Here is a 14,262-nt window from a genome sequence, read left to right as displayed (position 1 = left end):
ACCCTGCCTCCATGGCTAAAGATTGTTCCCTCCAAATTCAGGTGACAGTGTCCCTTTAAGGTATTGGGGAGATATGGAGGGCTACTTCTGCTGACTGGAATGTCATAGATTTCCATTGGTATCAACCTCGGATATAGAGATGTCTATAGGCGCCACTCCAATATTCCTTATGGAGATGGGACAATGTCATCCATCTACCTACGCTAATAGAAATCAGATTTGAATGTTCATTGTGATAACATAACACATTAAAGTGACTTTTTTTTTTAGCAATTCATGCGAAGAACGTTTCCCTAAGACATAAAAAAAACCACAGTGTCATTTCTTAAGCTCATTAGGGAGATAATGAACCACAAAGTAAAAGTTTAATAACGGAATGATACCATGTGTTGCCGGTAATTGAGCAGATAATACTATAGACTGTAACTCGTTCAGGTACGGTTTCTACATTACAAAATTTGCAGATTTTAAATTTTTGGATTGAAAATATCCCATTTAAGAAATGACACATTAATGACCAATTTTATAGGGCATTCCCAGCTAACGTCAAACTACTTTATGGAGTTCAATATCAGTTTTTGGCAAAGTTGGGGTAAAGGTCAACTAATGGCCATTATTCGAGTTCTCACTTTCCGGTCTCCTATTATAACATTGAAAATGTGCCCTGGTCATCCAGCAGTATGCAGCTAACTATACCCAAAAGCTTTCAAAATTAGGATCAAAATGAGATAGGTTCTTCACTTATTCCAAAAAAAGAGTAGTGATGATAAGTGATGAGCGAGTATACTCGTTACTCGAGATTTCCCGAGCACACTCGGGCGTCCTCCGAGTATTTTTTAGTGATCGGAGATTTCGTTTTCATCACCGCAGCTGAATGATTTACATCTGTTAGCCAGCTTGATTACATGTGGGGATTCCCTAGCAACCAGGCAACCCCCACATGTACATATGCTGGCTAGCAGCTGTAAATCATGCAGCTGTGTCAACAAAAACGAAATCTCCGAGCACTTACAAATACTCGGAAACCCCCCGAGCATGGTCGGGAAATCTCGAGCAATGAGTAAACTCGCTTATCACTAGTGATGATCAATGGCATTCGTGGTCTACTTCTTTGCAAAATATTAAGGGGTTTCCCAGAAATATTATAGTGATGGAAAATAGAGAAGAAGGGCCAATCACCGGTTATCCGGTTATCCTCTGGAGCTCAGAAAAAGGTCACTGCCAGGGATATGAACAAAACAGAAAAGGAAGGATAGACCTGGCGAAACAGAGATAACATTTTGAACTTTTATTTGATCATCATAAAATCATAGACAAAACCCAAGAAAATAAAACAAACAAAATGAACATGCACCCTATTGTAAGTAAATAAGTAAACCGGAATAGTACACAAATAGGGACTTGGTTAACACTATTTTGATCAAAAATGCGTAAAAGCCATCACACCACAACAAGGTGTACCCAATCAGGATGGTCCTATCCTGTCTCTAGTATTAAAACCTTACCAGGTGTCAGCCAATATCAATGCGAATAAGGGTAGAGCAGAACAGGAACCCAACCGTTCAGACATCTGCCCATGAGAAGCTATATAGATGAAATGCCTAGCTTAAAAAGGGTGTGGGAAGGGGGTACGCCCCTTTTTGTACAGAACACAAGAAAGTACAGCAAAACTAAAGAAATGAGCCGAAGCATGCGCTTGCTTGTATGCGTGCAGTGTGTAAAAGCATGTTCACATTGTGGCCATGTCACAAACAAAACCCAAGAAAAAAACCCCAAAAGATCATATACCCTAGAGTAAGTTATTAAATAACTAGTAATAGCACATGTACATAACAAAGGGGACTTAGTTAACACTATTTTGACTTATAAAAAGTAAAAAACACAACATCCCACCACAACAAGATGTAACCAATCGGAATGGTCATATGCTATCTTTCAGCATAAAATAATAGTTTACATCCATGGAGTGCATAAAGCACCTATACTCAACATAAGAGTGATATATGCACCAGAAACGTGTTGGTATTTGCTTCGTATGGGAACTATATAAATCTTTGTACCATATTAGCCAGTAGATAGAAAAATATTTACATTTAAGAATCCTCAGTGGTTGATACCTTTTAATGGCTAACTGAAAAGATGGTAACAGATTGCAAGCTTTCGAGAATACACAGGTCTCGTCATCAGGCTGGAAGACCACAAAATCTGAAGAGTCACATATTTATACACAGCAGGACACAGGAATAATGCAATAGATAAGGCAAGTGACATGAAAAAGAACTATCATTATGGGAGAGGAAGTAGCACTTATGGCTGTAAATATTAGAACAGTTTATAGATAAGGAGTATGAAAGTTTTATTGTCCTGTGATTAAGGTATGGTCCATGGTTGTGATGCCCCCAAAAAGTCTCATGAGCAAATTCCTTATTGATTTAGAAGGACCTTTCCTTTTATAATGACCACGGGCAAGATAAAGATCCTAAACTCACATCATTTGTTACCTTTTATTGGCCAACTGAAAAGATGGTATTAACTATTGAGGACTCTCAAATTTTAATATTGTTCTATTTTTTTACAGACACTTCTTGGATGTAAAGTATGCTTTTTTGATGATGTACATATATTGATCTGGATCTATTCCTCCTTTTCCATATCAAAGTGATGACCTATTCTTAGAGAAGCTGATCAAGAACAGATCAGTGGCCACCCCATGATCAGCTCATGGAGTCCAACAGTACAGCTCCGTTCATGATGTAGTGGCCATTATTGGGTATTACAATTCAGTTGCTATTCACTTGAACTTCAATCTTTGCATCCTTTAGTCACCATTGCTAAAAATTGCTGATCAGTTAGGGTGCAGTGTGTCAGTTCCCCACCAATCTGATATGGATGACCTATCCCAGGTCATCACTATAATATGCCTGGAAAACTCCAGCACTATTCAGCTCTGGCTGTGTCTACTACTGTTTCTCGGCCCATTCCTAAGTTCAAGTAGCTAAGCTGCATTACCAAAAGCAACCACATGGCTGAACTGATAAACTGATTTAATATTGCAGTGCCCCCATATTAAGGTCAGTCCCCTACTTATCATATTTTGATAGCTTAATATAAAATCTTAGAAAACTCCTTTGAGCATAAATTGAATGAAAACACACCAATGAGCAATACTGGCAATGGAAGTATGTTTGGGGTGGGTGGTGGGGGCTCAAGTTTTTTTTTTTTATTTACTGGTCCTTTAAGGTTCATTGAAGTGTATTTTTTTATATTTCACCTTGAAGGAGAGAGAACTATAAAAATAGAGGAATGCATTTCGATCCAAATACTTCTCTTCGATCTCCTGCCTTGGAGCAATGTGATATATACATGTATATAAGAAATTGCTGTCCATAAAGTTTCCTGGCCAAGAAGGTCTTAGTTCTCCCAGAGAAGCCTAAACTGTCTTTAAAAGTATTATTTTTCTTTTTTTTTGCTCTTTTAGATTGTATTCCGCAAAATCAGTGATGTAAAGAAAGAAGAAGAAGAGCGACAACGGCAGAAGAATGAGGTGACCCTAACCATCCCCGTAGACCACCCGGTACGGAAGCTCTTTCAGAAATTCAAACAGCAGAAAGAGCTACGAAACCAAGGCTCGGCGCACAGTGACCTGGAAAGGCACCAAATCCAAGTGGAGAATCGCGCTGTGCACAATGGAGCTGTCATTACTGGCACCAGCGTTGTGACAGTGTCCCAAATAACGCCCATTCAGACAACTCTTTCCTATGTCAGAACCAATGAACCATTGAAACAGAACAACAGGGATGTCATAGAACTCAAGCCAAATGGCAACAGTGACCCGAAATGTCTTAAAGTCACCAGTCCCACGCGTATGAAGAACGCAAATGCAAAGGGTTGGCTGAGATTAAAGAACAATATGCAAGCTAACGAAGAGAAGAAAGAAGACTGGAATAATGTAACAAAAGCCGAGTCCATGGGTTTGCTTTCAGATGACCCCAAATGCATTGACCCCGAAAGTGGGGTACCTAAAAATCCTTTGCGGAAAACAGACTCTTGTGACAGTGGTATTACAAAAAGTGACCTTCGTTTGGACAAAGCAGGAGAAACTCGTAGTCCACTTGAACATAGTCCTATCCAAGCTGATGCAAAGCACCCTTTTTACCCTATCCCTGAACAGGCCTTACAGACCACGCTGCAAGAGGTTAAACATGAGCTCAAGGACGACATTCAGTCACTAAGCTGTCGCATGACCGCCCTGGAACAGCAGGTGGCGGAAATCCTAAAACTATTGTCAGAAAAGAAAGCGCCCCCAACGCCCCCTATAACACCTTCCAGCCCAATCCAAATACCATGTCAGGATATTTTTAGTGTTTCGAGGCCGGTGACCCCGGATTCTGAAAAGGATGAAATTCAAGTATAACATAAATTGTACATGTGTGTGAATGGGGTGCATGGGTGCATATATGCAGTTAGGAATATATATGGGTATATGCAGTCATACCTATATATTCTCACTGTTGTCGGCACACTGTTCCCTCCAAGTGGAGTGATCTGGAAATGTCAGTGGTCATTTGAAAAGGACTTGTTATCAGATCAAAACTGACCAGTTTTGGCTCTTATTTTATTCCTGATACTCTTCCAAGTATTTTGTTTTATTAAAATCCGCCATACGGTTCTAGAGATATGGGCTTTTTTTTCCTTGCTAAAGGGGCATGACCTGCAGGATCCTCTTGGGTGTGTCTTTAGGCTCCTCTTACATCTTATCACCCCCCTTGTGAACATAATAAAAATTAGCACTGAATAAAAAAGGCCAATATCACTGGAACCATTTGGCGGTTTTCATAAAGGCAAAAACTGAAATACTCAGAAAAGCGGCAGGAATAAAATAAAACCAAAAACTGGCCTGCTGACGGAACCTTTTCGGTTGCACTACACAGTACATCCAGGGTGGAGCCACTGATTTGATTGATCTAACCCCTTTATTTCCAGAGTATAAAGCTTCGAGGTAACTTTGCCTGTGTGTAACTTGAATATCTTATAGTTTTATGATTTTTTTTTGATATGTAAATATTGCATGTCCAGCTGGTTTCTGGCCTGCCAAAGAAATGATCCTTCATATAGATATTGCTTGTAAAATATGCAGTTGACTGCATGCGATCTTGACAGTCATTTATAATAACCTTCATTGCACAGAATATTTGTATTATAAAGGCAATGCTATATATATATATATATATATATATATATATCACACAGTAGAAATATCAGGGTCCAACCTGCCAATATTGCTAGAAGATGCAAACCTCAGGCTTCTAATATGGGGCATCTTTCTTCACAGCTTTCCAATGGATAACATGATAACATGAGTAACATAACAGACATGTATACCCCCAATGGTATATATGGGTTAATTCAGGTTTAATATGAGTAATAAAAAGGTAGGATATAATGTGTATTTTTGGGCACTTTCCCTTTAAGATATTTCAATAATTTATATTTATGTAATGGAAACTGTACTTATTCACATATGAAACGTTTTGCTTTAGCATTGAACAAAGCATAGACAGAAATTGCTCTTTTCACCACCAACAGGCTAAATGAGGTATTACAACATAATATTAAAAATCATTAAATAAGTATCCTTTTAGACCTAGCTCACTAAATGATCCTTTATTTCTTTACATCCAGTACAATACATTGTTATCTTTATATATTATGTAGGTAGCATGGCTACTTTTGCTTTCCATGTCCAATATATAAATTATATTTATATAAAGCAATTAAGAATAGGAACATTATCATAATGAAGTAATAATTAAAAACTATGCATTTTTACTAATGGGATGAATAATAGAAATAATGTTCGGTTGCTATTTTTATGTCATAAGCGGAGATAAAATGTATATTTTAATAGACATTTCCTTGGCGATTGTAGCTGTCATTATGAGACGGTCTAGAATGGAAATGAAATCGGAGAACATTTTTGCAGAGCTTGGACAACTTTTCTTTGGCTGCTCGTGAAGAAATAATAGATTGTCCTGACCCCAAGATTCTTAAAAAAATCATTATTAAATCCTCCAAATGTTCTTTATTTAGAAGAATAAAGAAATGACCTTACTCACAAGCCATAGTGCCTGTGCTCATCACTTCTGAAACAAACTGTAACCTTAAACATTTAGCTCTGGTCTAAATAAATTCAGGAGCTTAAAGCTGGCCATGAACAGCGGGAGCTGTTGACCATCTAATGTCTGTGAGGGTCTCCTGATGTATAGTCATCGGAGAGAAGAATTAGGCAGTTGGATTTTAACATGACAGATACTGTTTTGTCCCCAGGAGAAATGTTGCCGCCGGAGGTGCTGGCCGTCAGCCAACTTCCCTCTACCCATTCTGAGCTCATCCACAAGCAATTGAGACATATGATCCAGGAAGGACAGCTGTCAGCCAACAGGCATTAAAGTGTATGGCCAGCTTTAGGTTCGGCAATGTTTTCAGCTTTTTATTAAGCCCACAGTGCTCCAATGCACTCTCACACTCACCAACATGACAGCCCACATGCACTCTCAGACTCATCAACATGACAGCCCACATGCACTCTCACACTCATCAGCATGACAGCCCACATGCACTCTCACACTCATCAACATGACAGCCCACATACACTCTAAGACTCATCAACATGACAGCCCACATGCACTCTGACTCATCAACATGACAGCCCACATGCACTCTCAGACTCATCAACATGACAGCCCACATGCACTCTCAGACTCATCAACATGACAGCCCACATGCACTCTCACACTCATTAACATGACAGCCCACATGCACTCTCACACTCATCAACATGACAGCCCACATGCACTCTCAGACTCATCAACATGACAGCCCACATGCACTCTCACACTCATCAACATGACAGCCCACATGCACTCTCACACTCATCAACATGACAGCCCACATGCACTCTCACACTCATCAACATGACAGCCCACATGCACTCTCAGACTCATCAACATGACAGCCCACATGCACTCTCAGACTCATCAACATGACAGCCCACATGCACTCTGACTCATCAACATGACAGCCCACATGCACTCTCAGACTCATCAACATGACAGTCCACATGAACTCTCAGACTCATCAACACGACAGCCCACATGCACTCTCAGACTCATCAACATGACAGCCCACATGCACTCTCAGACTCATCAACACGACAGCCCACATGCACTCTCACACTCATCAACACGACAGCCCACATGCACTCTCACACTCATCAACATGACAGCCCACATGCACTCTCACATCCATCAACATGACAGCCCACATGCACTCTTACACTCATCAACATGACAGCCCACATGCACTCTCAGACTCATCAACATGACAGCCCACATGCACTCTCAGACTCATCAACACGACAGCCCACATGCACTCTCACACTCATCAACACGACAGCCCACATGCACTCTCACACTCATCAACATGACAGCCCACATGCACTCTTACACTCATCAACATGACAGCCCACATGCACTCTCAGACTCATCAACATGACAGCCCACATGCACTCTCAGACTCATCAACATGACAGCCCACATGCACTCTCAGACTCAAACATGACAGCCCACATGCACTCTCACACTCATCAACATGACAGCCCACATGCACTCTCACACTCATCAACATGACAGCCCACATGCACTCTCACACTCATCAACATGACAGCCCACATGCACTCTCACACTCATCAACATGACAGCCCACATGCACTCTCAGACTCATCAACAAGACAGCCCACATGCACTCTCACACTCATCAACATGACAGCCCACATCCACTCTCACACTCATCAACATGACAGCCCACATGCACTCTCACACTCATCAACATGACAGCCCACATGCACTCTCACACTCATCAACATGACAGCCCACATGCACTCTCACACTCATCAACATGACAGCCCACATGCACTCTCACACTCATCAACATGACAGCCCACATGCACTCTGACACTCATCAACATGACAGCCCACATGCACTCTCAGACTCATCAACACGACAGCCCACATGCACTCTCACACTCATCAACACGACAGCCCACATGCACTCTCACACTCATCAACATGACAGCCCACATGCACTCTCACACCCATCAACATGACAGCCCACATGCACTCTTACACTCATCAACATGACAGCCCACATGCACTCTCAGACTCATCAACATGACAGCCCACATGCACTCTCAGACTCATCAACACGACAGCCCACATGCACTCTCACACTCATCAACACGACAGCCCACATGCACTCTCACACTCATCAACATGACAGCCCACATGCACTCTTACACTCATCAACATGACAGCCCACATGCACTCTCAGACTCATCAACATGACAGCCCACATGCACTCTCAGACTCATCAACATGACAGCCCACATGCACTCTCAGACTCAAACATGACAGCCCACATGCACTCTCACACTCATCAACATGACAGCCCACATGCACTCTCAGACTCATCAACATGACAGCCCACATGCACTCTGACTCATCAACATGACAGCCCACATGCACTCTCACACTCATCAACATGACAGCCCACATGCACTCTCAGACTCATCAACACGACAGCCCACATGCACTCTCACACTCATCAACACGACAGCCCACATGCACTCTCAGACTCATCAACATGACAGCCCACATGCACTCTCAGAATCATCAACATGACAGCCCACATGCACTCTCAGACTCATCAACACGACAGCCCACATGCACTCTCAGACTCATCAACATGACAGCCCACATGCACTCTCAGACTCATCAACATGACAGCCCACATGCACTCTCAGACTCATCAACATGACAGCCCACATGCACTCTCACACTCATCAACATGACAGCCCACATGCACTCTCAGACTCATCAACATGACAGCCCACATGCACTCTCAGACTCATCAACATGACAGCCCACATGCACTCTCAGACTCAAACATGACAGCCCACATGCACGCTCAGACTCATCAACATGACAGCCCACATGCACTCTCAGACTCAAACATGACAGCCCACATGCACGCTCAGACTCATCAACATGACAGCCCACATGCACTCTCAGACTCATCAACATGACAGCCCACATGCATTCTCAGACTCATCAACATGACAGCCCACATGCACTCTCACACTCATCAACATGACAGCCCACATGCACTCTCACACTCATCAACACGACAGCCCACATGCACTCTCAGACTCATCAACATGACAGCCCACATGCACTCTCAGACTCATCAACATGACAGCCCACATGCACTCTCAGACTCATCAACATGACAGCCCACATGCACTCTCACACTCATCAACATGACAGCCCACATGCACTCTCAGACTCATCAACATGACAGCCCACATGCACTCTCAGACTCAAACATGACAGCCCACATGCACGCTCAGACTCATCAACATGACAGCCCACATGCACTCTCAGACTCAAACATGACAGCCCACATGCACGCTCAGACTCATCAACATGACAGCCCACATGCACTCTCAGACTCATCAACATGACAGCCCACATGCACTCTCAGACTCATCAACACGACAGCCCACATGCACTCTCAGACTCATCAACACGACAGCCCACATGCACTCTCAGACTCATCAACATGACAGCCCACATGCACTCTCAGACTCATCAACATGACAGCCCACATGCACTCTCAGACTCATCAACATGACAGCCCACATGCACTCTCACACTCCTCAACATGACAGCCCACATGCACTCTCAGACTCATCAACATGACAGCCCACATGCACTCTCAGACTCAAACATGACAGCCCACATGCACGCTCAGACTCATCAACATGACAGCCCACATGCACTCTCAGACTCAAACATGACAGCCCACATGCACGCTCAGACTCATCAACATGACAGCCCACATGCACTCTCAGACTCATCAACATGACAGCCCACATGCACTCTCAGACTCAAACATGACAGCCCACATGCACTCTCAGACTCATCAACATAACAGCCCACATGCACTCTCAGACTCATCAACATGACAGCCCACATGCACTCTCAGACTCATCAACATGACAGCCCACATGCACTCTCACACTCATTAACATGACAGCCCACATGCACTCTCACACTCATCAACATGACAGCCCACATGCACTCTCAGACTCATCAACATGACAGCCCACATGCACTCTCACACTCATCAACATGACAGCCCACATGCACTCTCACACTCATCAACATGACAGCCCACATGCACTCTCAGACTCAAACATGACAGCCCACATGCACGCTCAGACTCATCAACATGACAGCCCACATGCACTCTCAGACTCAAACATGACAGCCCACATGCACTCTCAGACTCATCAACATGACAGCCCACATGCACTCTCAGACTCATCAACATGACAGCCCACATGCACTCTCACACTCATCAACATGACAGCCCACATGCACTCTCAGACTCATCAACATGACAGCCCACATGCACTCTCAGACTCAAACATGACAGCCCACATGCACGCTCAGACTCATCAACATGACAGCCCACATGCACTCTCAGACTCAAACATGACAGCCCACATGCACGCTCAGACTCATCAACATGACAGCCCACATGCACTCTCAGACTCATCAACATGACAGCCCACATGCACTCTCAGACTCATCAACACGACAGCCCACATGCACTCTCAGACTCATCAACACGACAGCCCACATGCACTCTCAGACTCATCAACATGACAGCCCACATGCACTCTCAGACTCATCAACATGACAGCCCACATGCACTCTCAGACTCAAACATGACAGCCCACATGCACGCTCAGACTCATCAACATGACAGCCCACATGCACTCTCAGACTCAAACATGACAGCCCACATGCACGCTCAGACTCATCAACATGACAGCCCACATGCACTCTCAGACTCATCAACATGACAGCCCACATGCACTCTCAGACTCAAACATGACAGCCCACATGCACTCTCAGACTCATCAACATAACAGCCCACATGCACTCTCAGACTCATCAACATGACAGCCCACATGCACTCTCAGACTCATCAACATGACAGCCCACATGCACTCTCACACTCATTAACATGACAGCCCACATGCACTCTCACACTCATCAACATGACAGCCCACATGCACTCTCAGACTCATCAACATGACAGCCCACATGCACTCTCACACTCATCAACATGACAGCCCACATGCACTCTCACACTCATCAACATGACAGCCCACATGCACTCTCACACTCATCAACATGACAGCCCACATGCACTCTCAGACTCATCAACATGACAGCCCACATGCACTCTCAGACTCATCAACATGACAGCCCACATGCACTCTGACTCATCAACATGACAGCCCACATGCACTCTCAGACTCATCAACATGACAGTCCACATGAACTCTCAGACTCATCAACACGACAGCCCACATGCACTCTCAGACTCATCAACATGACAGCCCACATGCACTCTCAGACTCATCAACACGACAGCCCACATGCACTCTCACACTCATCAACACGACAGCCCACATGCACTCTCACACTCATCAACATGACAGCCCACATGCACTCTCACATCCATCAACATGACAGCCCACATGCACTCTTACACTCATCAACATGACAGCCCACATGCACTCTCAGACTCATCAACATGACAGCCCACATGCACTCTCAGACTCATCAACACGACAGCCCACATGCACTCTCACACTCATCAACACGACAGCCCACATGCACTCTCACACTCATCAACATGACAGCCCACATGCACTCTTACACTCATCAACATGACAGCCCACATGCACTCTCAGACTCATCAACATGACAGCCCACATGCACTCTCAGACTCATCAACATGACAGCCCACATGCACTCTCAGACTCAAACATGACAGCCCACATGCACTCTCACACTCATCAACATGACAGCCCACATGCACTCTCACACTCATCAACATGACAGCCCACATGCACTCTCACACTCATCAACATGACAGCCCACATGCACTCTCACACTCATCAACATGACAGCCCACATGCACTCTCAGACTCATCAACAAGACAGCCCACATGCACTCTCACACTCATCAACATGACAGCCCACATCCACTCTCACACTCATCAACATGACAGCCCACATGCACTCTCACACTCATCAACATGACAGCCCACATGCACTCTCACACTCATCAACATGACAGCCCACATGCACTCTCACACTCATCAACATGACAGCCCACATGCACTCTCACACTCATCAACATGACAGCCCACATGCACTCTGACACTCATCAACATGACAGCCCACATGCACTCTCAGACTCATCAACACGACAGCCCACATGCACTCTCACACTCATCAACACGACAGCCCACATGCACTCTCACACTCATCAACATGACAGCCCACATGCACTCTCACACCCATCAACATGACAGCCCACATGCACTCTTACACTCATCAACATGACAGCCCACATGCACTCTCAGACTCATCAACATGACAGCCCACATGCACTCTCAGACTCATCAACACGACAGCCCACATGCACTCTCACACTCATCAACACGACAGCCCACATGCACTCTCACACTCATCAACATGACAGCCCACATGCACTCTTACACTCATCAACATGACAGCCCACATGCACTCTCAGACTCATCAACATGACAGCCCACATGCACTCTCAGACTCATCAACATGACAGCCCACATGCACTCTCAGACTCAAACATGACAGCCCACATGCACTCTCACACTCATCAACATGACAGCCCACATGCACTCTCAGACTCATCAACATGACAGCCCACATGCACTCTGACTCATCAACATGACAGCCCACATGCACTCTCACACTCATCAACATGACAGCCCACATGCACTCTCAGACTCATCAACACGACAGCCCACATGCACTCTCACACTCATCAACACGACAGCCCACATGCACTCTCAGACTCATCAACATGACAGCCCACATGCACTCTCAGAATCATCAACATGACAGCCCACATGCACTCTCAGACTCATCAACACGACAGCCCACATGCACTCTCAGACTCATCAACATGACAGCCCACATGCACTCTCAGACTCATCAACATGACAGCCCACATGCACTCTCACACTCATCAACATGACAGCCCACATGCACTCTCACACTCATCAACATGACAGCCCACATGCACTCTCAGACTCATCAACATGACAGCCCACATGCACTCTCAGACTCATCAACATGACAGCCCACATGCACTCTCAGACTCAAACATGACAGCCCACATGCACGCTCAGACTCATCAACATGACAGCCCACATGCACTCTCAGACTCAAACATGACAGCCCACATGCACGCTCAGACTCATCAACATGACAGCCCACATGCACTCTCAGACTCATCAACATGACAGCCCACATGCACTCTCAGACTCAAACATAACAGCCCACATGCACTCTCAGACTCATCAACATGACAGCCCACATGCACTCTCACACTCATCAACATGACAGCCCACATGCACTCTCACACTCATCAACACGACAGCCCACATGCACTCTCACACTCATCAACATGACAGCCCACATGCACTCTCACACTCATCAACATGACAGCCCACATGCACTCTCAGACTCATTAACACGACAGCCCACATGCACTCTCAGACTCATCAACACGACAGCCCACATGCACTCTCACACTCATCAACATGACAGCCCACATGCACTCTCACACTCATCAACATGACAGCCCACATGCACTCTCAGACTCATCAACATGACAGCCCACATGCACTCTCAGACTCAAACATGACAGCCCACATGCACGCTCAGACTCATCAACATGACAGCCCACATGCACTCTCAGACTCAAACATGACAGCCCACATGCACGCTCAGACTCATCAACATGACAGCCCACATGCACTCTCAGACTCATCAACATGACAGCCCACATGCACTCTCAGACTCATCAACATAACAGCCCACATGCACTCTCAGACTCATCAACATGACAGCCCACATGCACTCTCAGACTCATCAACATAACAGCCCACATGCACTCTCAGACTCATCAACACGACAGCCCAAATGCACTCTCACACTCATCAACATGACAGCCCACATGCACTCTCACACTCATCAACATGACAGCCCACATGCACTCTCACACTCATCA

General features: G+C 45.0%; 1 protein-coding gene across 1 annotated transcript in view; it reads left to right on the top strand.

The window, feature by feature from the left end:
• Positions 1-5,163, top strand: part of KCNH5 (potassium voltage-gated channel subfamily H member 5) — a 649,354-nt gene extending 644,191 nt beyond the window's left edge. Inside the window, exon 11 of the mRNA XM_069733797.1 lies at positions 3,479-5,163. Coding sequence (XP_069589898.1) covers positions 3,479-4,414 — 936 coding nt within the window. The 3' untranslated portion in view covers positions 4,415-5,163. The remainder of the gene's footprint in view (positions 1-3,478) is intronic.
• The last annotated feature ends 9,099 nt before the right edge of the window (positions 5,164-14,262 follow it).

This window comes from Ranitomeya imitator, chromosome 1, assembly GCF_032444005.1.
Source record: "Ranitomeya imitator isolate aRanImi1 chromosome 1, aRanImi1.pri, whole genome shotgun sequence".
NCBI classification, from domain to species: Eukaryota; Metazoa; Chordata; class Amphibia; order Anura; family Dendrobatidae; genus Ranitomeya; species Ranitomeya imitator.
The sequence above is the reverse complement of the archived record's forward strand: the minus strand, read 5'-3'. Positions and strand labels throughout refer to the sequence as shown.